General features: G+C 28.5%; 2 protein-coding genes across 9 annotated transcripts in view; one reads left to right on the forward strand and one right to left on the reverse strand.

Moving 5' to 3' along the window:
* The window catches only part of LOC118069304 (zwei Ig domain protein zig-8-like), a 147,318-nt gene that overhangs the window by 7,765 nt on the left and 113,277 nt on the right, over positions 1 to 26,276 (reverse strand). For 6 of the 8 annotated variants that reach the window (XM_035087310.1, XM_035087311.1, XM_035087309.1 and 3 more), the window contains one exon: positions 23,817 to 24,005. The exons of 1 other annotated variant lie outside the window; for it this stretch is intronic. In XM_035087310.1, coding sequence (XP_034943201.1) covers positions 23,817 to 23,874 — 58 coding nt within the window. In that variant the 5' untranslated portion in view covers positions 23,875 to 24,005. Of the gene's footprint in view, positions 1 to 16,420; positions 16,442 to 23,816; positions 24,006 to 26,276 lie in introns of those variants that run through there. One more of the 8 variants, XM_035087318.1, reaches the window with a different exon arrangement.
* LOC118069300 (fatty acyl-CoA reductase 1-like) lies at positions 21,492 to 25,567 on the forward strand. The gene is made up of 4 exons (XM_035087305.1): positions 21,492 to 21,694; positions 22,147 to 22,629; positions 24,191 to 24,415; positions 25,132 to 25,567. The coding sequence occupies exons 1-4, from the start codon at positions 21,510 to 21,512 to the stop codon at positions 25,430 to 25,432; spliced, it is 1,194 nt and encodes a 397-aa protein (XP_034943196.1). The 5' UTR covers positions 21,492 to 21,509; the 3' UTR covers positions 25,433 to 25,567.

Genomic DNA, 26,276 nt, shown 5'->3' on the forward strand with positions numbered 1-26,276 from the left:
GATTAATAGATGCTGTTCAGACGATCAATCCATTTTTAACTCTATAGAAAGTTGAAATGAAAATAGAATTAATTATTTTTAGATTTCTTTATGAGTTCAAAGATTAAAAAAATTTGAACAAATAAACAGTTTTTTTTATTTAGTTTCTTTATAAGTAAATTTTTTATTTTCCGTTTCAATAATAAAAATTGAATGATTTCGATTACAATTTTTTTCGAATGAATAATCAATTGAATTTGTCACTTTAAAAATTGAAACCTCCGTGTATTCTATTTGAATCAAAGCTAAATTCGTGTTTATCTATTTGAAAAATATAAACAACTTTCACGAAAACTTATCGTCCTTTTCAAAATGTAAACTGGAGTATTAGATTAATATATCAATTAATTGACGATTGGATGTAAATTGAATTGAAATATTTGATATTTTTTATAAAGTTGCTTGAAGGAAAACTGATGCTGTAGGAAATGGAATTCATTGCAAAAGAGATGAATGTAGAATAAAATATATATAGAAATTATAACTTTCAAGTTAAACATGGACAGGTTATAATTAGCATGAACTTTAATTACAGTGTGGGATTTCTCTTAGATTTGGATAAAGAGAAGCGGGTTGTGTTCATATGCATATGTAAATTGTGAGTCAACTCTATGGCAAATCCAGCGGGATAAGGGAGTCGAACCTTGAAACTACAGTTCACTTATTTCTCATGTCATGTGAAATTTAATTAATGGATAAATGGATAAAATTTCATTTACAAGGCGTTGGATTCTTTCAACTCAAAAGAATATGTAAGCTTTGATTGACAATAAAATTGTAAAGCTCTTGACAGTGATTTTCACAGCGCTTTGTACTTGAGTCTTTCAAAGAGCAATGCACAATAGACGGTGTACCACTATAGGTAGTAATGTAGAGGTAGAAAAATAACACAAAAATCATTTAATCATTTGAAAAAAAAAAATTTACTTGAGCAGTTATTTATAAAAAAATGTATTTATTCTTTACTTTTATTAGAAAAATTTACTTCAAATACTTTTTTAAAATGCCTAGTAAATAACCAACATTATTCAGTGAAAGACTAGTTCATAAAATATTATTAATTGCAAACTTTGAAGTATATTAATTACTATTTAATATTCTCCAAAAAAAAAAAGCCAATTTTTCAATGGAAATAATTTTCGTTAATAGTTCTGTAAGTATTTTTACGTGAATAATGATAAATAAATTATTATATATACTCTATATAATTGATTTATTATTAAAAATATTGATAATTCAAGTTGTTAGGGGACATAAGCCGATTTTTATTGGCATTAATAAAAATTCTTGAAACTCTCATGAATGTTTGATATAAAATGGTACCTCTCTAATATTTAATAAATTAACTATCGCTTTAATTAAATCGTCAAATCATGATAAATATTGATGACACAAAGTGAACGTGATCTTAAGAAGCTTATCAATGCGATCTCTGAATTTTTAATAGACATTAAAAGAATTCTTAAGTGACAAGTGTAGACACGAGATCGATATATGTATATGTACTCCGAATTGCCTGGGACATAATCGATGGATAGTGATAAGGAGTGGCGGTAACTGCGCATTGATAGATTGACTATAAGTGGTAAGGAACGATCCCCGTTATTTCGATGATTACGACGTTGAATTCCTTGGAATATTTTGAACATTTTTCAAATACTAAAAATATTCAAATTCATAAATAAATAATTTGAAAATTTAATCGGATGTTTTGTCAGTTCCTCCAATTAACTTCTCACCATATTCTCACCATTCTCAGTTATGTCAATGGATTAATACTATACAAAAATAATATGAGAAAGTATGTTAATAATTCTCTATATAAATACCTAAAATAGTGAACAAAAATTATGAAGAAAATTTGTACACTATTAATTTTTTATCAATTGGAATATTTCACTTGAATATGAGTCGTAAATATACTAATCATGTCACATAGAAAATTTTCCTTAATCCAATTATAAAGCTATAAGCTTTCCTATTTTGTTACATACTTTTATATTCAATCACTGATTAGTCATTTTACATTCAATAAATCTTCAATAGCTTTGAAAATTCAGCTAATGATGAAACTTAATTTCTTCAAAGAGTAAAACTTGTTCAGTATGCCATGAAATTGGACAAAAAAATTCTCTGCATATAAAGCCAAATCAGAGAAATCTAATTTCAAGACAATTTGTAGGCAATGTGGAATATTTTTGCAATAATATACAATTATTGGAATTATATTTTTTCCATGTAATTAATTCTTTCAAGAAGAATAGTAATGAAAATAATGGAATAAATTTCCGGTTTCATAACTGGCTGTGTGAAAGCTCGAATAAAAAGTCTCTTCACTTCTTTTAATCTAGAAACATCTTTTAATATTCTTACTTAATATTCTACTCTATTTTACTATCTTGGATCTAAAACGTGTCTACTCTTATATATCTATATTTTTAAATCCCTTACTTTCCAAGAAGTTCTCACCTTAGTGACTGCTACTCGTTGATGTAATTTAACTGTTAAATATTTTTAATAACATGGGTTTCATATAATTGTGTTTGTTAGAAATATTATAATTAGAATAGTGTTAGAATGAGGAGATATTAAGTATGCACTGTTGCGTTAATATTATTTCTAAACCACATCAGTGACATACACCACAACTTAGCAAAACATTCACAATGAAAAATGATGTAAAATTATTGAAATTGCTTCAGGCCATAGTCACAATAGTGCTAAGATGTTCTAGAAAGTATTCATCTGGTTGGACATTTGCCAACTCATCAGTAACTCTGGGTGTGGTAAAGCTGAATCAAAAGAATTCGGTCATTTTTCTTTTTTCATTCTATAAAAGTATGTGATGTATACCATCTTTTTTATAACATTGCTTACTCAAGTTTTATCACGTGTTATGTATATAATTCATACAAAAAAAGTCCTTAAGCCTGATATCACCTGAATTTCCTTTCTCCTATGATTTTTTTCCTCTTTTACAGTGTCTCGCAGAAGAAGAGTCGGAAATGAAAACAGTGATGAATTCTGAATATCTTTTTGTCTCATTCTACTTAGTTGGCTTTTTTTTATCATAATGATACATACGTTATTTTCATTTTTATTTTTGTCTGGGGACATATGTTTACTTTTTAATGTTTAAAACTTCTGTTATTATGTGCAAACAATTTGGAAAAAGAGCCATAAACAATAAATGAAAGTAAAAATGTGTTTCTCTCTTTGATGGTAAACAAAAAAAAATGAAATTTTTTCTTGTATGTATAAACTCAAATTCTATTTTTATTCATGTCGATAACAATACTTAAAAAATCCTGAGTATGAAAAAAAAGATATTTTCCCATTGGAATAAAGTTTTATTATTTTTGATTTTACAGTGAGAAAAAGTTTGCTAATAAAAAGAACGATTAAACCTTCTTTATGTTTTTAGTCTTCATCATTTTTTTAGTAGTTTTCAGTGTATCTATTTAAGAAAGTTTCAATGGTTAATATTCCCAATTCTCTAAACTTCACCATTAATTCTTACTTAATTTTATTGCAAATTAGTTTCATGGAAATTTCACGATAGATTATTTATCAGTTTTACTAACATTATTTATTCAAAATCACTCTTTTTATTGGTAATGTGGCTAATGAAGAATCGAACTTTTAGAGGAATACCTTCCTTATTTTTACTATGAATTTTATTTCAAAGTATTAAAGACTAGTCAATAAAGACACCATAAAAATCTATCATAATACTTTATATAAATAATAGAAAAGATAGTGATGTAGTTACTCCTTGAATAACAAAGTATGAAGAATTCGTAAAGTTACTATTGTAAAAATAAGTAGGCAAATATAAGCAATAAGGATAGATACAAGCAATAAGATAGAGATACAGTTTACGATAAAACGAAAATATTCATATTAAAGTATATTTTTTTGTCTCAATCGTTATTTCCTTCATACAATCATTTTTCTCTGGTATTAAGGTATTCTAAGAATTGTGAACTTCTTGTATTGTATAAAATTCCAATAAAAATATATCATCGCTAATAGTTAATGATCAATATTTATCAATGAGAGAGCAGAAACAAATGGAATGCAAAATGAAATACTAAACTTTCTGAACATTGCGAATGGTTTGATGATTCCGCTCTTGGCATAAGTTCTCAAGGGATAAATTAAACCGATCCCATTTTGTCGTGTTCGATTGGGAGTTGTTATGAGTATTCCCGAAGGAGCTAGGTTTACTGGAAATACACTACTAGTAAGTGGAATTTGGACTCGCGAGAGAGCGTTAACGAGCATTTACATGGCCATTTACGCGCTTGACTCGTCAATGTATTCCGGACAATTACATACATACGTGGGCAGAGAATCGTATAAACAATTCCGTTTTGAATGTCCCACAGCGAAGTGTTCACTTGGGTAGTGTTCAATTCAATAGAATTCCCGATTGAGGTGTTGACTATCTGAAAAGCACATTTACAAGTTGCTAATTTTGTCATTTTGACCAAGTTTGGGGGAAAAAAATAGAAACTAGTTTGCAGAATTTGCCGAGGGATTATCACGACAACAGAGTCAACCATTGAAGAGTAGAAAGAAAAAATATTGAAGCTATGAATCATAAATACTTTTTTTTGCTGAATTTTGTTTTTAATTAAACTGTGAAAATAATGATTTAATAACTGAATATTCAAAAAAGTAGAGAACAAAAATATTGATGAATAATAAAAAAAATCTCAAATTAATTACCATCATTAATTGTTCCACTAGGTAAAGATAATGATCTGATGGTAAATAAAGACTCTTATCTGCAGAAAATTAATCTTCAACAAAATCCTGATTTAATTAAATTACAGTCAACCGTATACCTCTAATTAATACTAAATAAACCATCATTGTACTTATAAATTTTATTTGAAAGTTACTTGTTAATCAAACAACTTGAAAAGAAAATTCCAAACAAGCAAATTACTTGTCTGGTTTTCGATAAACTGGGCCTAAAGCAAATAGACTACTTAGGCAAGGATTCTCACTTTACTTCATATAAGTTTCACGTATGTAGGAGGCGTAAAATTAACGACTCGATCGATAACTTAAACTATTGTTGATGAACGGCGTGCTAAGCACATACTAATCTTGGTGTAAAGCTTGCTCTACTACCGTATAGGAGTGAACGGGAGACAAGCTCGAATATTCCGCGAAGGGCATCCACAGCATTGTGAACTCGTGCCATCCATTAGCTAGAAATTCATGGAGTACACGAAGCCAAATACTGGACGCGCACCGCGTGAATCACGAATCCATTAATAATCCATTAAGATCAATATCACAGCGTGCGGGTCATCGCCTATACCAAATCATCAACCCGATAAGGATTCACCAAATTTAAGTGGTCATTTATTTTGCAAAAATTTTCTATTTCTCTAATTAAAACAGATTTTAAGTAAATAGTTTCATGAAAGTTTGAGAAAAATTGTAGATAATCAACTGCTCATCAAATAAGTATCTTAATTGAATTAAATGAAGTTCAATGAAGTGACTTTTTATTGATTACAATAGCGTAGAATATGATTCTTTTTTTAAATATATAATCTTTCGAAATAAATAAAATCAACGTCTGTGATAAAACTTTTTCCTTAGCACGCGGAGAATATAAATGTTAAGTGAATCAAGGGACGTAGATAATGTGCTGATGTAAATTATTTTCAAAAAAATGTAAAGTGTCACTAGATCATTTGAATGTGCTTTGCGTGAGCTTTAAACTCTCATACCATGTGGCTAATGTACTCTGAAGGTTGTTATAAAAGTGTGAAGATGGGAGGTATCATTTTTCTTCAATGTTCAGTGATGTTTATCATTTTAGTAACTGCACATTAAATTATTTTTTGACATTATTTTTTCATATATAAAATAATTTATGAACAAATTGTTTATATTTAATATAAACGATTTAGATCCAACATCATTCACTTCTTCATTCATTTTATATTATTTGCCACTGATAATCATGATCATAATATAATTTGCTGTTAAATCAAAACTTCATCTAGATAGCTTTTAGCAAGAAACTTGAGCAATTTATCTTTACTACTCTTCTCTAGTTTTTCGCGTATTGCCGAGCCACAGGGTGTTGACTTTAAACTACGACAGGATGGCCAATCCATTAATTAGCTTAATTAGCAACCAACAAGGTTACATGCTTGGCATCTATTCACTTTTCGAATAAGTACTAACTTCCAACAGAATTACAGTTCATAAAATACTATTTTATACATTCTACCATGATCAAATTGACATTACAGTGGTTTTGTGCTGCTCACTTTTTATCAAACTTCTGATTTATTGGAAATTAAAAAAATTCTGTTATTCATTTGAGAACAGTTGATTTGCAGTTATTACATTTGTTAATCCATGTCACTGCTTGCAATAATCGCTTTGTTTTATTTTTTGAATTGAAAACCACAGAAATTACTAAATAAAATCAACTCTAAAAATGTATTGTGCTAATACCTATAAAGATATGTTTTTTTTATTAGTGTGAACAATAAAAATATTGCAATAACATCTGTCAGAAAATATTCAAGAGGTTGATATTATAATTGAATATATAAATGGATATTTGAATAAACGTTTTGAAAATAGGAAAAAACATGATTAACACTTCATTGGTTGAATATAAAAGGTACAAGCTTTACAAATGTTACGTATGAGAAACCAACACAATTTAACCAAACGATTACGTCTAATGAGCTTCTCTGAATGTTTCATGCTTTGCACGAAATTTCGGTCCAACGATCGTATTGTGAATACAGAAGAACAACAATTACCATGAGAAAGAATTGTCTAACTAAACACAATCATTTCTGTTGTAACTATATACCTTCGTTTATTCGATATCATTTAGTTAAATAAGGGTAATTTTGGATAAATATTCTTTAATTATCAATTTATTCCACAAAATGATGAATAGCTTCAACTATATTCACCAGGATTTCATTTTTACGTTAATTGTTTATTTAAATATCGGTACTCTTTAGTGGTCCGAGTGCGATTCGGAAGCCTCACACGACTAACTTCACAGTGGGAAGGATGAAAATGTTTTTTTGTTTATAAAATCAATTAATATTATCATCATAATTATTATATTTATACTCATTATAACTTTTGTTAAGAGATCAGGCGTGAAAGTATCATCAAAATAAAGAAAATTAATCAGGAACACAATTAGTTAATAATTATTATTATATTCAAATAATTTTCACGATATTTAAATTCAATTATTATTGAATATATTGAAATGCATCACTGCAAAAAAAAATAATATACACTCAATTGAAATGATGAACTGGTCATAACGTAGTGTATATTTATTGACGACATTGTATTGCAAATTTCAATAGGTGATGATAACCAATTTGTTTATGAATAGTTGGCCTCATGAATATTTGATAGAAGAGTCGGTGTTTCCTCTTATAAAATATCTCTCCTAGGAGTTTATTGACCCATTAGAAGTCTGTTTAAATTATATCATAGTGGGAAATAATAAGATATCACAGTCATAACAGCAGAAAAATTATCATAATTGGAAACATCGAAACTAAGAATGATATCTTTCAATAGTTAGCTTATTATAGATGTAATCTTTATGTATAACATTTAATTAAGACAACTATAAGATAAAATAAATTTTCATTTTTATGATGTATATGATATATTTACATTACTTTCTAGCGCAAACAGAAAATTTTACAGCGTCAAAACTTTATATCATCTTTTTTTTGCAACAACATAAACTTTTGCGTAGCTTTCACAGTAAAGGAGTTCATTAAGCAAAGAGTTTATTTGAATTGCGAATTGCGTACTTTGAAAATTCAATTTCTACAAAGTATACATGCACAAAATATGTTAACACGGATACGAATTACTGTAGACAGATATAAGTAATAAAGTGTTATATCAATAAAGCATATTTTATTTATCTTTAACTGAAATTTCTAAGGATTTTTTTTTCTGTCTCCTTATTTAATTTCATTCAATATAAATTGAAGTCTTTTTTCTTATTCGATTGAAATGTTATGTCGATTAAATATTATTTATTACATTTATAAAACTGTCAGCAATCTTTTATTTTTTATTCTGAAATTCAATTCATTTGTATGTCAATATCATGCTCATAAAAATTATTTATCCAAATTCTCTCGAAAATGTACTACAGATTTTATCAATTAAATTTTAAATTCCATGTACGACCGAATAAATTTTCTATCACTTTCAAATAAATTGAAGTCGAAATGCCAAGGTGAAATGTTACTGGGCAAATTCTAGTCATGGTAAAATTTTATTTCAAGTTTTTAGAGACAACCATGAGGCATGTTTGGGAGCAGGAAGTTCTAGGACAGGTCTCGAAGGGTTAGATAGTTCAAAAGATTTCCTCAGGTATTTTCATCACATAAATAAATGAAATAATTTATGTATTAAAAGTTCACAGATATGATGTAATAATTTCTTATTTACGTCCATATTTTGATCATAAGCGTTTATATGAATTAAAGAGTTTAAAGTTGACATGCTCCTTCGAACAGTGTAATATATTTTAAATGTCAAGCTAAGTTGCTGATAGAGTCTCAAGGGGTTTGCCTTTACGTAGGATGAACTTGTCCATGTTGTGAACTTGTGTAATTTGTTTTCTCACATCCTATGCGTGCATCAATTTATCTACTCCTCAACTTTCAATGACATTAAGTTACACAGCTGTTACAAGAGAAGTGTAATGATATCTTATTAAGATTTCATTTCCAAACTAATCGTGGAATTAATTAGAATAATCAAGATAATGACAAAACTTGGCACAAATTCCATTACTCTACTCTATTGAATGGATTCGAAATAATTGAAAAATAGCTACATTGGAGATTGCTTTAGTATCTTAAGACTTCTAAAATGCAGCATTCTGAGATGCAAGCAATTTATACGCAGTGCATCGTGTAAAGTTTAATCCAATGAATTAATTATAAAGTGCATCTGATATGCAGTAAAGCTAGACCTCCTATAGATTGTATGGCAATTACCATGAATATGAACTGAGATAGCTTTCCTTTTGACTAGTTAATGAGATATTGAGTTGTAGAGTTTAAATTTCGACAGCTCAAATGCGTTTAAATTCTTCACAGAACACGATTAAGACATTGGAAAAATTTTAATTAAATTTCACAGTAGGATTATTAATTAAGAAGAGAATGCCTGGCGTGAATCAAGTCCTATTAAGATGATGGATAAAATAATTCATATAGAATTTAGGAAGATTATGAATATATTACGTTAAAAAAGATGAAGAAAAAGATAAGTTTCCGCAGTAATTTCATTTGCCCTGAAGCGAGTATTTTTCACTCATCTATTTTTATTCAAGTGATAAATAGTTTTATCATGAAATGCACGAACTGTCTAATGTCATGGTTAGACAAACGTCATCATATAGTGTGTGTTCAGGATCACATATGACAAATGATCTTTCATGTTCTGGCGTGTAAGTGACAAGTTCATCAAACAATTATTAAATTTTCATTTTATTTCAAAAGCTATCTCTAAGGAGTAATAATAATAATAAGCTTTATACTATCAGTTATGATGATCGTATTATTATATAATAATTGCAGTGAATTTTCAATCATTTTTATGATCATCTTGACAATACTAATCCAGATATTAATTGAATTATGATTAAATGTAGCTGCAATATTGATTTACTCGATTTCAATCAAAACATCAGCATCCAAGACTTCTGTATAAAATATTAATGTATAATTTAGTAAATAGAATCACTGTGTTTATAAAATTTGAGTAATAATTAACATATATTCATAATTTCTGAAAGCTAATTTTAAAATATTGCAATCAATATTAATTTTTTGTTTTATTGATATCATAGCAAATACAAATAAATAAAATTATTTGAAACAACATTCGTTTACTGTAAATAAACACTGAAAATTTAAATATCAGTTGTTCAATCAAAGACTATTTAGCTTTCTAATAATTTTATTCCACATGATATATTGATAATTATTGTAATAAATAAATTAATTAAAATTAAATAAGTTATTTACATTCCAGAGATGTTGTAGATATCAATAGAATGTTTAATACTTACAAACGGTGTATCGATCCATTTCTCCATGTGATAAATAACTTAAGTGTCCAACAAATATTAATTATCAATACAGAAGTAAATTCCCAACAATAAATATCTCCGAATTTTCTTGTCATATTTTTTAATACCCGTTAAAGCGCTTATACGACAAAAAATCCAAGGGTCAAAATTTGCTTGCTCTGGATTATATTAAGTGGACATTATTTTGTTTAATATATTTGCATGGTAAACACTGTAATCTCAATGGATATGAATATTAATGTCTGTTGAGTTAAATTATCAGACTGCGGTTGTCAGGGTTAAATGTAAGTATCTTCCAATTATTGGATTATCATTATGTTAAATACAATAAACTTTGCTATGAAAATTAGCATAATGATCTTAATATATGTTCAAATGACCAAATATTCAAATTGTTATTAATACTTATTTTTCCACCAAGTATGTGAACATACGATAAACAAAAATATCATAGAGATCTAATAAAAATTTTTTTATCAAAGTCATGAGCTGTATGACATTTATTAATACATAGAATTCGAAAAATAAAATTGGAATTAAATTTCAAAAATATCTATGAAAAATTCCATTTTAGAAATAAAAGCACGACAAATAAATATCATTCTCTCTATCCATGGATCTTTTTTGGTTATTGTGTAAAGCAAACAAATAGCAGGAATGATTTATTCTCACTGGCACAATAAAACAGCTTTGAGTTTTACAAAATGTATTTGAAGTAGCTTTATATGCATTTGTTTGCCAAACGTTGATAGGCAATCAATAGAATTAAAAGTACTGGATGTATACAAAATTGCGTTCGAAATATGTCTAAATTTTTAAGCTACATAAAGTGATTCATAAGCCAATCGATAAAACCGCTGTATCCAATCCATAAATATCAGCAAATTGTGATTAAACTCAATAGTGTCCATAACATCAGAATACTTTTCATTAGAATCAATGAGTAAAATCAATAAATTTTTTTTCTATCATGCTTTTTACAGATAATAAGGTAATTACCCAAATAATTGAAATATATTTATGTCGTTCGGGAAATATACATTTGGATGAACATAGTTACAAATTTGTGGTCTTTTCTAAAAGTGTGGAAGCATTATATTGAAAATTCAATGCCGTATGACTGTAAAGTACTATTGTTGTCAAATCTACCATTCCAAAGTGCACGTTAGTTGTTATCGTTCGATTCACACAATCGCTACCATATCGAAGATTAAAAACCAGTGGCTAAAAATAAATAATGACCCAAAAAAAGGAATATATTGCGTACTTTTCTAATTACACCTAGTATGACGTCGAGCTTTGACAATCTTTCAATGATAATCGTAAAATCTTATATAATTACATGTCACGTGCAAATGTTTTATATTAACAGAATTTTAATAGCTTGTATCAAAATACATAATTATAATGAAAAAAAGAGTCTACTACTTCATCATTACAATGCCCTACTTTGTTTTAATGGTCTAAAATGAATGTTTTACATACAAAGAAACTCTGAAATAATACGACCACCTCATTATCTACTTGCTTCTGGTATCAATCAAAGATAAAGTTTTAAGCAAATAGATTAGCTAAGCTTAAACACAGAATTACCATAACCACAACACGGTTGAGTTTGCAGTACAAGTACATGTCAGCCTTGAAATGCTCTGTTGCAAAGCATAATGCATGTTTAGGAGGCTGAGTAAAGAAACAAGATTAAATTGTATAATACGAGAAAAGCTTGTAAGCTTATCAAAATATTGCTTGTAAATACGAAGATATTAATCGTATTATGTCTTCTCAGATAAAAATTTAATTATTTTTCAACTGAATAAATTACAGTCACTGATTTATGTTTTTTTAGAGTAACGTTGGTTGAGGAAATGGATTTTTTTCCTTGAATGAGAAAGCAATAAAATTGAATGATTTTTAATGTTTCGATCGCTCAAATTAAAATCTGTAAGAGTTATTTTATCACTTCAGTGTCGTGCATAACAATTGAACAGATGCTGGAACATGCTAGATATTTGGTTTTTATATATGTTGAAATACTTTGAGATAAAAGTTAATTTTAGTTAAAAAAAAATTCTAGCTTTTTGAATTGATTTATCGATGAAGTGCAATAGTGTTTTATTTAATGTGGGAGTAAGCAGAGCAGGCATAGAGTAATTTTTATAAAAATAATTTTGATGTTTGCTGAAGGTTTGGAGAAATTAGTTTTAACGATGGTTGGTTTAATGAATGATAGTTTCTGGGATTTTAGTTTTGTTCAATGGATTGATTATTCAAGATGTTGCAGTAAATACTGGTGAATCGAGTAAATGAACTCTATTGCAGACTAATAAACTTGTAAATGTAATTTCGATCCGCAATTTGTAAGCCACAATGTAATGGAGGCCTTGGGAAATTTTCGACAATTTAAGACCACATTCGTTAACGACTTCCAAGTGTATACCATTTATTTTGTGGGATATCATTTTAAATCCCTTAATGTACTTGATAAAATCAGTTATACTCAACATACTTCCTCTTTAAACAAATTAAAGTTCAATTATCTCATTGAAAAAAGTTTTGAGCAAATTTTTATAATGGGTTTTGAACAAAATTTATTCTTGAAAGTAATTTTTATAATGTACTCTTTACTTTTAAATTTAAAAATAGGTCTCTAGGTAAAATTTACTATAAAACCAGCGAATTTAAAACTCCATTATTACATCGCGAAAAGAAAACTACATTTTTATAAAAACATCCAATGTAATATGCTATCCATATGAAGTAATTTTTTTTCTTCAGCTGAAAAAATAACTGCGATTGAAAATAAATATTATGCTAAACGTTAAAATATTTGTCGGAATTTTTATCGAATAATAAAATGTGATCGACTACTAAATAGGTGGGAAGACAGTGCTTTTATCCAAGCTATCCAAATTTACGATATCAAATATATAATATGAGGTAAATCTAGAACGAAATTCACAAACTTTAGCATCAGCTAAGGCAACTGCGTTTTCCTACGGATTTTACGTTAGTCGAACCGATAGCTCCTTATCGAATACAAGAATATATTCGACTGGGTTCGTCGTACATTGAGGCCAACTAATACCGGAACAATCTTTAGCTTTCCGGTATTTTTCTGCGGTAAGTTAAGATAAGTCTAAAAGTTCACTTTTCCAATTCCAGCTAAACAATCGATTTAGTAAATTTTATTCCATTTCATTTACCACTATCCTATGACAATAAAAAATTAATATTTATCCCTCACTTAGACAATAATCTTTTTGTCGACAGTTTCAGACGTTTAAGTAAGCTATATAGACAGTTATTGTCTCTGAGGAGGGTCCAAAATAGGTATCTAAAAAACGATAAGTACTCGATTCATAAGATTGAGGGATTGAAGAAGGGAGGGAAGGTTTGATGAATGATAGATCCAGCCAGAGGGTAGCTAATGTCTGCTAACAATGTCGAGAATCAATGTATAGAGTGATAGAAAAGATTATGAAATATCTAGAAAGGAAAGAAGCCGAGTATTTCTTTACTTAATGCGACTATTGCACCATCCAATTCACACTGTCCTGAATAGGCTTTACTGACTTCTACGACTTAATAGTCAAGTAAATCTTTTTTGAATTATTTCCTCTGATGAATGAAAACATAGGATCAATATTTTTTTGTTCCTTTCCAAATAATTAAATGCATTAAATATAAAAACAAAAATAATCATTTATCTTTAGTGCCACGTTTTTTCATTCGTATTTGACTCTTTTTTATTTTCTAAAAAAAATTCTTTCTGACTTCTTGAGATTCAGGTGCACTTTTGGATCTCATTTCGGTGAATTACTGTAGAAGCTGAATACCAGGATTGTACGTCAACTACAGCATCATTCGTAACTGAAGTGACTTCGATGCAGCAGTTCTCCCATTAGCACAATTAAGACAAATTCTTCACGAGTTAAAATGTTCAGAGATGAATATAGGGCGTAAAGTTCTATAAGTAATAAAAGCAGTAGTTTTATAATTAAGTTATAAATTGTTTTCAAGTTAAAAATTATCATACAGGAGATCAATTATATTACAAATGGTTTAATTAAATAAACTCTTGTGAATTGAGTTTCTTTTTATTGAATTATTTTCTTAGATTAATTAGCTATATGTGGTAGTGATAATTATAAGCAGATGGAGTATTTGATTATACATATGGCTGTGACGTGCAAGATATATTAGTTGATTTATCTCCTATATTATTCACAGGTCGGTGGTATCAATTTACCGATCACCAAAATAACTTCAGTTCACCTTAGTGTGAAATTAATTTTAATTAGTTCACTTAAACTATGTAGTAAAGTTTGAATGTATGAGTTTGTATATGTCTTAAAACTCTACATGATTCTAGTAAAAATTGAGGATTAATTTTCCGCTGTTAGATATTGTTCGAGTACCAGGATTATTTTAAAACATTGAAAATTTTTCTTTTTTACTTTTTCAATGTTTTATTCAGTTAAATTGTTGAAAAGCTATCGATTTTCACATTGATAGCAAGTAGGAATGTCGTAAAATACATTGTGAAACGGAAACAAAAAAGATTCTAAAGGTGAGAGATATTAAAGCCTTTAGAGATACAAGGTGATGTATGCGTTTTAATTTTGTGGTGAAACGATTCTTTATATATTGGCGTTTGTTATAGAATACTCTGACACATTCCGTTTCATTGTATTCATTGTCGTTCTTTTCATTTATTTTAATTTTTATGAAAAATATCAATGTACTTATTTTTCTTTTTCCAATCTTACTTTATTTACTCTGCTGAAAAAATTTTAATATTGTTTTGAATGAATTTTTATACATAAATATTTTCTGTTTAGTAGAAAAATTTTTCATTATTACACTTTCAAGTCAAAAAATTTGTCTAGATTGCTTTTGAAGTGTCACTCTAATTTAATGAATGTTAAAGTGATTTTTTCATGCGTTACAAATTTTTCAAATCAACGAATTGATTTTCGCTTAACGAAGGAATTTTCACTTTTACTCTTTTTTGCTTAAAATACTTTTATATAATAAAATTAAATAATTTTTTTGTATATTTCATTCATTGAAACAAACATTTTACATGTCAACCAGTTTTTCCATCTAAATGATTTTCGATGAAACAAATGCTTTTAAAAATTATTCGAAATCCTGTACTTTATTATCTGACAGCTTAACAAAGACACGTTAAGTGATTTCATTTATACAATGTATTGAATTGACACTTTTCAAAAACATTTTGTAACTATTGAAAATAATTTGAGCTTGTAAAAAATAAATATAAATAAAAGGGATCACACTGCCTATATTTAATAAAAAATATTGAATTACATTCCTCTTTTCCAATCTTTCATTATATATAATTTTACAGTAAATTTTTTTTTACAACTTGTCGTAACATAACCGAGATTTTTTAGTTCTGCACGAACGCTCGAGAAGTATGAACTTTTTCACCCTCCACAGAATGCTCGAGTATACAATGAGAACATAAATCACATTTACTGCGGACGATGTGTACGCGTTGTAGGTTTGGCATACGTGTAGGACATTGAGTCTGGACGCTAGGTTTCTTGATTTATGACCCCAACTTTGTACATTATTCCTCCGATTTATTTCCACAAATATCTATCTTTAATGAATTAAATAGAATTAATTAATTGGCCGATCAATCAACTAATACCTGCCATACTTGTTTGCTCAATTATCTCATTTTAGTAATAATTAATGATTCATTATCTGCACTTTATATTCTGTTGATAAACAAGTTCCTACATCTATCAGAAATACCCAAATTTCCAGTGTTTATCATTTTCAATAAAATCAGTTAAATATTGAACATGAATTATCTATTTAAATAATTCAGATACGAAAATATTAGAATAATCTTTCTCTTAAAATTTATGTTAGAATTGATTTGAAATAAATCAAGGATGAATTTTTTGAATAACCACAGTGCTCGTTAATTCATTTTTATTGTAGATAAGTATATTTTAATATCATCAAAGCTCTTTTCAGAAAGTTGCTCACCAGAGAAATAAAAAACCATTAATTTGCACCATCCGTTTATCTCTTTATCTAACATTTTCCATTACCTAAGCTCGTCTCTACTCGAAGCTCTAGTGATTTCCCTTCAACAAAATTGGCGTAATTCAAAGCATTCTCTAAAGTATGGAGATGGTGTTAGGCAACTGCTTACTAGGAATAATATATGTGACTGTAACTCACGTTAATGAAGCGTACCGTTTACATCTGCCCAACTGCCCTCTTTACCTTTAACTGTTGGTATGGCCACGTCGCGAGTAGCACTAGCAACGTGAAATGTCTACCAAGCTTTCTGAGTTCCATTCCATTTTACCTCCCGTTTGCTTCTGTTCGACGAAGCATGAAAGTCCGGGCAACTTCTGGGAGAAGCCCACTGAGTCTCATCGGTGTAAAATTTGACTGCGAACCGACCTGGTTACTCTAGAGACCTTGATATCAAGGGAACAGATTCACTAGTTTGCTCGCTCTAGTGATCACGTTTCACTTACACTCCATCAACCAATTGTTCTGGACTAATTTTTATTCTGGACTTTCAAGTCACTTTGACATGGAATATTCTCAAGGAGAATCAACTTGCTCTGATTTCGCCTGACATTTCTAACGTTAAGGGTTAAGTCATGAACATCAGTCAGCCAAGTCTAACTTGTTCAGCAGAACTACAAGACATGGAATCCTTAATTAATAGAAAGGAAACTTCCATTCAAAGTTACACTGTTACATATAACAATGCAATGGTATTTAAACAATTCCTCCTTTTTTTTATTTTGTTGAATGATATTTTCAGTTTTAAAACTAGAAGTTTCTGAATAACAAGGTAATCTGTGGTTGGATCAAATATTGGTGCATGTTAAGGCACTGGAATATTCACAATTATCCAGGATACTATTTTTTTTAGTAAAAAAAATTTTTAGTAAAACAATTTGTCAGTGAATATATCACACAAAGATAAAAAGAACAGAGGAATATTTTTTGCAACATCAGAATTGTTACTTTATGAAATAAATGAAAAAAAACTTTCACTTTGAATTTTTTTTCAGCCTTTGACTTTTTTAAAAATTTTATACAATCATCCAGATTATAATTATAGTTAATGTACTTGAAAAACATCTTTTTTTTTTTTTTTAATATTATTGTTTTTATATTTTTTTTTCAGTATCTTATAGTGCTGGTTACCTTTATATTCTTAGTAAGTAAGGAGAAGAAAAAGAAGGATTTTGTTTAGAACAAAAAATGAATATCTTTTGGTAAAAGGAGAATTGAATACAACAACCATAACATCAAAGATTTGTTTGAAAAAATGTGAAAGGCAGAACAAATAATATATTTCTTTCATGTTTATTTTTTAATTAGCTACAAGGCCTGAAGGCTACTATACATTAGTCTTTCATATTTTTGAAAGCACCTTTGACTGGAAATAATAACAAGGAAATAGTGACAAGTTACATTTCCAAAGTACAACCTCACAAACGTCAAATGCTCCAGGGAAAAATAGCTATATGTAGAGGGTCTGCAACTTTACCAATAGAAGTGAACGTGTTACCATGGTATACACACGAAGTCTCGGAGAAAATGTTGGTAACATAACTTTACAGACCATTTTATCATCTCACAAATATTTAATTAAACTGTTTAAAGTAAGATCGTAAGATAAGAAGTAACATAAACTACCTAAAATAAAACTTGGCAAAAAAGCTCATTAATTATTTATTAACTAAATATGTTACTTAACTATAAATCAAAAACATTAAAAAAATATAAAATTCTTCAAGTAACATTTTTATGAGTAAACTAGATTATTTTTTATTTTTTAGAGCCATTTTTTAGCGATGTGGACCAATAAATTTATCATTATACTGAGTATATGCATTAAAACAAAAGAGGTATGTGTTAATTTCCATGAAAATGAGTGAAAAAAAATAAAAGAATGTGAATTAACCGAGTTTAATTACATATAGTGCGTTAAATTTCACAAGAAAATGAGGGCAGTGAGTTTAATTTCAATTTATGTTGCATTACAAATTGTCACCCATGCATCTAATATGAGTGAAGAAATGGGACACAAGTGGGATGCTAATGATGAACCAGAAATAGGTTCAGTACCAATGGTAGATATAATTATGGATCCAAATATAAACATGAATAGCTCTGCGGATCGTAAAGATACTGAAGAACCAATCGATCCAAGCTGGGATATTAAACTTGCCGTAAGGGATGTTGGATATTATTTAAGAGCTTATAAATTCTCAGACTTCGATCGCCGTTATTATCACAGTATTGATGATGCTCCAAGTCGATTATATGAAGAATTCCCTAAACCACCTTTGAGATCTCTACATTGGGAAGTAGATAAAAATTGTGATATTAGTTTTCTCCAGTGTCTCAAGTATCTCGAACGCATCATCAAAGAGACAACATTGCATCGTGAAGATGATACTGTCTATGTAATAAAAGAAAATAATTGGACTCTAGTGGATAATAGTGCACAAATTGAACTCGTCCAAAACGAATGTCAGGAAGCGAAGAATCGAGAAAATCAAACCTTTGCACCCTTTGAAGGACCCTTCGGTTAATTTTAGCTTTTATTCAACAGTAGTCAATAAAGAAGGATTTAATTCCTCTACTATAATTTGGAAAAAGTTTTTTTTTGTTTATTTAAAATGTTTTAAAGTAATTTTTAATAATTTTAATTAATTTTCACGCAGTTCAAAAATTTTATATCTATATTGCTATTAATATGATAGAAAAAAGTATTTTTTCATTAAGTTAATAATTTTGAAAGGCTTTGATTAATAATGATAACGAATCAAATTTTCATTTTAATAAATAGAACAAATTATTCAGTTTATGTTGATATGAAAACAAACAAATAATATTTTATATTCTTATTTAATTTAATTTATATCAATGATAGAAATATTTTTATAAATTATTCAACTAAAAAAAATATTGTCTAGATCATAACAGAATGTTGTTTACCTTTTGTTGTTTTTACAAAGTAGATTAAACAGTTTTTTATAAAATTTATTTCAGTTGCTAAGCTAAACAGATAATGCTAAAAGTGATTCTTGAATGTTTAAGTAATTCTATGAACATTATTAAATTTCTTCATGATAATCCTGTCAAGTTAAAAAGCATCAATTATTCAAGTATCGAAGCTAGAATATAATAATTCAATAAAGATCTTTTATCTAATAATAGATTTAGGGTCTGTAATATATGAATGCAAGTAAGATATTGTGATCTTTATTCATAACTCGCCATCGTTAATTTAGATGCACTAAATATGTATAGCGCAGTCTGGCGTAGAATTGCCTTTTGCACTACTGTATCACAGTAATGTTTGACTTTACACTACTGAATATTACCGACACATGATGTATGTAACAATTTCACCCATTCCAGATAGATTCAAGTGGTGCACAACTGCTAGTTATTACATGTGCTGGTTTACGATGTTATCCAAAGCGGAATTGATGTTTTTTGAAGAAGACTGCGACAATTTTGCCAATTGTTTAGATGAATATGGTGTAAGTAATAAAGATCCCAGAGCTGATGACAATACACCTTTCGCTTGTGCTACATACAGCTTTTGTCCTGATCCTTGTTGTTCAATGAAACACATTTCAAACATGACAGATTGTACAAAAAGTCCAAAAAATCCATGTATTCATGGAGAAGAAGGTCAATAATTTTTTTAGCTTTTGTTATTCAGACAATGTTTGTAGATAAATTCCAATAATTTAATCTTTGGATTACAGGACATCAAACTTGTGATTTTAAGTTTCGTGAAAACAGAGATTTTCATGCTTTGATAAGTAATCAATTAAATGTGACTTGTCATTGCAAGGATGAAGGATATGAGTGGTCTTCCAGATTTGGGTTATGTGTTGACATAGATGAATGCTCGAAAGGTCTTCATAATTGCTCACTGGATACTGGTCAGACTTGCATCAATCTTCCTGGAAGTTTTGACTGCATGTGTCAAATGGGTTTAATATATGACCAGAAAACAGAAAATTGCTATATGAGTCCAATATTTAAAGAGGTCTTCTTTGAATATACTGCTGTGGTGACTGATACTACGGAAAATATTCTCGATGCTATTGTTCATGCTTTGACCAGGTCATCAGTCAATGTAAGTTATCCTTCCATAGAGTGTTTTTTCATCATCTCTGTTCTATGTTCACTTTTTTGATTAACTCAATCATACTTTTGAGTTCAAATAATTAATCTGTCTAACTAAGAAACATAGGAAATAATTAAGTTTCATCAATTAATTAATGTAAAAAAATTTAATACAATTGTTAAATGACTTATTGATTAATTTATGATTTGAATATGTATTGTTAATGTTTCTGATACTGTTTAAATATAATGAAATTGAAATAATGTTACTTGAAACATGACCTGAGGCTAAAAAATTATCACAATTCTTCATCAACAAATGCAATATTTCACATTCAGAATATGAATTAATTGAGAATGGTTGTAAAATAAAATTCAAAAATAGGACGAATGGAAAATAACTGATTGAATTAATGTGTTGTAATGTGGGCTAAAATATGTATACATATATATGGAGAATTTGTACGATCATTTCATCACTTCTGTTGGGCTTTTTCCGTTGACCAGTTACATGAACTATGTGCCAACCATCCAAGGGAAAGTAGTATGTATTTTGTTCTCTTATCTACTAAACATTCTGTCGATCCTTTTTTGCTATTATAACTATATAATTTTGCGTCAAAAATATGTGTATACATGGTTATTGATTAAAAAATTCAATCTTACGAATACTGAACTGAAATACAATCGTTAATTTTATTAGTAAATATATTTTGTGAATATAATCAAATTTATCATCACTGTTTGAATGACTGTCTATATAGCAATGATTATTAAATCAAGAGATAAAATATCCGGATTAAATGGAATGTGATAGATGTAAATAACTGTAAATGGATCGCTTTTGGATTTTAAATGTAAATAATTAAATTATGAAAATTTCTGACTACTATCATCAACAAATATCAAATTACTTGATATTTGAAATTTCTTTCAATTCTGTTGAAAAGTATAAAAAAATGGAAAATGGGTGAGAAAGAATCCGTACTTGTGATCAGTAATGTTAATTGGTATAACACCGTGATGAAATGAAAACAGTGTAATTGAAAAAAGTAGTATGACAGTAGCAATCTTGAATCCCCCACAACATGTAAAAACAGGATAACTACTACTTGGATTCGATCTTGAAATTGTTTAGTCACCAACCATGTCTCTCACGGAGTGGTACCAGAGTCGTGAAGTTCTGTTAACGGGAGTTACCAGCGAACTCGGTCAAGCCCTTTTAGAAAAACTGTTACGAACATTTCCGAGTGTTACAGTTTATACTATTGTACGATCAAGAAACTCCCTTTTGAGAGGAGATCGTATTAAAAAAATATTTTCATCAGCTGGGTATGGTTAATTATTTAAAAACATTTCGTATCAAGTTTTCATAATTTCTGTTCATTTAATGAATCATTTTACTAATATAAAAAATGTTTGATTAAATTATCAAATAATAATAATGAGTTTTAATAATATATCAGGTAGAGATTATTAATATTTTAAATAATTATTGTTTTGCTATATTTATTATTATTATTATTATTATTATTATTATTATTATTATTATTATTATTATTATTATTAGTATTATTATCATTATCAATAATAATTAAATTTTGTTCACTGTAGTTTACTAAAATTAAATTATAAAAATACTTTAATTATTAAAAATGGAAAATATTCCAAAAACGTAAGATATAATATTCAAAAATATTTTAAAAAATTAAAAAAACTGGTTGAGCAACCATTCAGATAATCTTTACTATGTACACTATTTATATGATGTTTATAAATAATAGATTTTCAAGACTACGCAATGAGCAACCTAATGCAATTTCACGGGTGAAAGTCTTTGAGGGCAACTTATTATACAATGGCCTAGGATTAAATGCGGATGATTTGAAAAGTTTAAGAGAAGTGAAGATAGTTTTCCATGCGGCAGGACCCTACAATAATGTCCTTAACTTTGGTCGAGATGAGCTACCACAACTTGAAGTTATTGCTCTGGCTTCAAATATGTTCAAGAATAAAACAATATTTGATGATAAACATCCTGATATCAAAAAGTTTGAAGACATTCCATTAACAGTAATCCAACACTCTGCATTGAGTCCAGCATACTTGGAGCCAGTTCCAGGCTTAGCTGAAACTTTGAATGGTCCTACTGCTTTGATGATTGGCGCTGGTTATACTCTTGGAAAGAAAGACCTACAGGCTGAAGTCATTCCGATTGATTCAACAGTTAATGGACTGATCACTGCTGCTTGGGAAAGGGGAACTCGGTAAGTGAAAGTATAAAACTATTAAAATGTCGTAGGTAGGAAAGAAGTTGCAAAAATGTGCAATGCATTGAGAGAAACGATTACCGGTCAAAACTTTTTTTTGCTACATCAGTGATTATAGGCAAGAAAGTACGAAATGTGTTAGCAATAGCAACTAAACAACGATGTTGAAACCAACATGAGTTTCGAAAGTTACTTTTTAGGTTTATTAATTATCATTAACCATCCATGACAGAGTTAATGCTATTAATCATTATGATTTGCTTGGTCTTGATCGGTCAAAAAGTATTCATCACTAAAGATTCATTAAGGTGAACGTTGAATGTGTAAAGTGAAATTGCTAGGAGTTTCTAATGCTTATAGTTGTGGAGCTAATTTCAACGAACTTGAAATATTTCAATATAAATAACCTCGTTTGAAAGTCATAGAAGTGAAAATTGTTGATTTATTAGTTTTGTCAATATTATTTCATTTAAAACGAAAAATTTAATTTTAATGATGAAACCGTGCTAAGCTGTGCGATTAATGACAAATATAATCAGAGTTGGTAATGTTATCCTACATACAAAAATTATTTTTCCATCTCTTTTAACATTCGGTCAATGTTTAATTTATTACTCAATAATATTTCAATGAATTAATAAAAACATTGTGTTAAAAATTTATATTTACATTACAAAATAATTTTGTTTTATCATCATAAAGATAGAAAACTGTAACTAATTATCCTATTTCGCTGAGTAAATAAAAAAAACTAGATTTTTGTCCTTATTTCTAACTTCCCGAATAATTTACAGATATAAAAACTCTTGAACCGTACCAACGAGATAATCTGATAGAAATACATATCATGCATATACGAAATATCGGATAACAAAATTTTTTGTGAACAAAATATTCATTAAAGTAGAGACATTTATCTGAATATGGAGAGATATTATGTTGCATGAGAAACAGTAGAGAAAACAAGGATTTCGCAAGCTGTGAAATGATCTTATGGCACATTGATGAAAATTAATTACACATCATTTATGTGTACGAATGTATCCAATTAGTGAAGTTAATATAGTTTCACGAAAATTAATAATAAGAGTTGACAAATCAAACAGATGGTAGAGTCAAATTAGTTGATAATGAATGTTATTAGATGATTACGTGATCAATAGAGAGAAGAAAAAAAAACAAACCTGAAAATAGTTTTTCTATTTCAAAGTCTCTAGAGCTATACTGGGATACGTCTTCCATTTAAGTCTTTGGAGCTCTATTTTATTGGACTGCCTTTGAAAGCCTTCGGTCTTAACCTCCGTCTCTAGGGACCACCCTCAGCACTATTTCCGTTTGACCGACTCGCGAATAAACTGATTGCATCGACTCGTCTGAAAAAAATAACATTTCATTACATTTTTTGTTCCTTTTTCTTAGCATGCCTCGTCTGTTATTATATTATTCTCTCGACTAATGAAGCGGGTAATGAAATTTAAACTTTTTTAGATAAATTTTACGACAGATGGTCGACCGTTTGTGATACTATAAATCTCCTTTGCTCATTTTTTTTTAATAGAAAAGATGGAAATGTCTTGATATACAATGTGCCAAATCTTGGATGTACTTGGGCTGAACTGCTGAAAAAAAGTCAAACAGCGAGGAAAAAATTTCCTTATCCAGCATTTGGCATTTCTGGAATGACGTCAATTGTTTTGCTTCATTGGATTGTTATTTTCTTTTTCGAGTGGTTGCCATCGGCAATTTGTGATAGTGTTCTTTCGGCAGTTGGAGCAAAACCAAGGTAAAAACAATATAAACCTAAGATCGTTTTCTTTAGTATATATCACAGCAATGTAAATAGTATTAAATACTAATATTGCGTAAATGTAATAACGTAATTAGATTTAATGACATACTTCTATAAATATATCATTACAAATTTCAATCAACAGACATAAACAACTTTAATTATGTCGCTTTTGTGCAACTTACTGAAACTTTGTTGCAGTTTTTGTCGATTCACTTCAAATATACAAAAACTTGTTAAACATGCGAGTTGGATTTCCTGTAATATAAATACTACGTGGGTTATAGCGTAATGAGTCTAGTACTATGTTGGCTTAATTTTTAGAATTCTAACTAAATTTCCGCATGTTTCTGAAAATAACGAGGGCTACTTCATCATTAGAATACTTTTAGTCTTATATTACCGTAAATAACTCTTGTAAAAAAAAGCATTCCTACATGTATTATAATCATCACTACCTATGATAAGATTAATTTAAAAAGCAAATAAAAAATATTTGAAATTGAAAATTAATGTAAATTTTATATAGTTAACAGTAAGACATTAATAATAATTATGTCAGACTTAATTGAAATGAATCTAAGGCAACCAATGAATAATGTACTGCAGCTGGTAGTTTTGATTCTGTTGATTTATATTTACTTGATCTAGATCCTTTAATATATAATTTATTAAGTTGTTATTAATTAATTTTTTTTTTGTTGTGATAGATTTGGCATTGAACATAGGAAAGTACGTGATGCATTAAAGTCTATGGAATCAGTATGTTCCAAGTCAGTGACTATCGATAGAACTGGTGTTGATAATCTAGAGAAAAGACTTTCACAAGAGGATCGGGAAAAATTTCCGGTGTGTTTTAATATCGATTTGGAATTTTATGCAGTCTGTGTGGCTGCATCGGCACAAAAACATTGTCCTAACAAAGAAAATATTTTCTGGGTAAAGAACTTGAAGAGAATTTTTGTTGCTTTAATATCTGTGGTTTTTTTATATAATGTTCTTGGTAAGTAAGTGCTCTCTACTTTTGGCGTACCTAGAGCAAAAGATTATAATTAATTGTATACGACATGAAATAATATATTTACTACTGATAAAGAGATGTGTAACAAGATAAAAACTGTAATAAACCGAATGATTTTTAACCAAGCTCTTTTTTCCATTTTATTATTTTACAAACAATGTAACGTTCATTTTTAGCTAGCCTATTTCTATGTGAGGAAAATTATTACCTAGATAAAAAGGTATAAAAGTAAAGAAAACCAATTTATAAAAATATAAAGCTTACACGAAAGTTTCATATAAGAAGATGATAATAACTTGGCTGAAGAGCATTTTAAGCTTAAAGCTTTACCTTTTCAACATCATGTTGGAAAAATTAATCACCTTTAGGTTTCCCAGAGTGGATCGTGAAGAAAAAATGATTATTTAAGATCAGGAGAAATTTATTTAATCACTATACATTTTCAAAACTAAGAAATATCTCATCAAATTCTATTTAGAAATATTTATTGATCACACTTTTTTATTTAATCTATTATCTTGGTTCAACCTTTCATTTTTTTAATAATTCAAAGATAAATGATTCCATTTCCATTTTTTTTTTGTATTTTATACATCTGTTGGAAGACAATTGAAAAGATTTGCTTTAATTGAAACTGGTTATAGACTATCAAGTTATTGTCAATAGTTTGATAAATATTTATGTCACTTTTTTTCTAGGATATTCTTTTGAATCAGTCCAATTTATGAGAAAATAACACAACGATATGAAGAATGGAGTTATCTATATATAACTTATTCGATATTTGATTTATATATCACTTTAAAAGTGTCATAAAATCTTTTATGGCTTCTT

Source organism: Chelonus insularis, unplaced genomic scaffold (genome assembly GCF_013357705.1).
Source record: "Chelonus insularis isolate UGA/USDA-ARS -01 unplaced genomic scaffold, ASM1335770v1 contig_406_pilon, whole genome shotgun sequence".
NCBI lineage: Eukaryota > Metazoa > Arthropoda > Insecta > Hymenoptera > Braconidae > Chelonus > Chelonus insularis.

What these genes read in the sequence shown, in the direction of transcription:
- LOC118069300 (XM_035087305.1), top strand. Translation starts at nt 21,510, where the DNA reads ATGTCTCTCACGGAGTGGTACCAGAGTCGTGAAGTTCTGTTAACGGGA. An exon ending in AAAATATTTTCATCAGCTGG is followed by an intron (nt 21,695 to 22,146) that starts GTATGGTTAATT and finishes TATAAATAATAG; the next exon opens with ATTTTCAAGACTACGCAATG. An exon ending in GCAGTTGGAGCAAAACCAAG is followed by an intron (nt 24,416 to 25,131) that starts GTAAAAACAATA and finishes TTGTTGTGATAG; the next exon opens with ATTTGGCATTGAACATAGGA.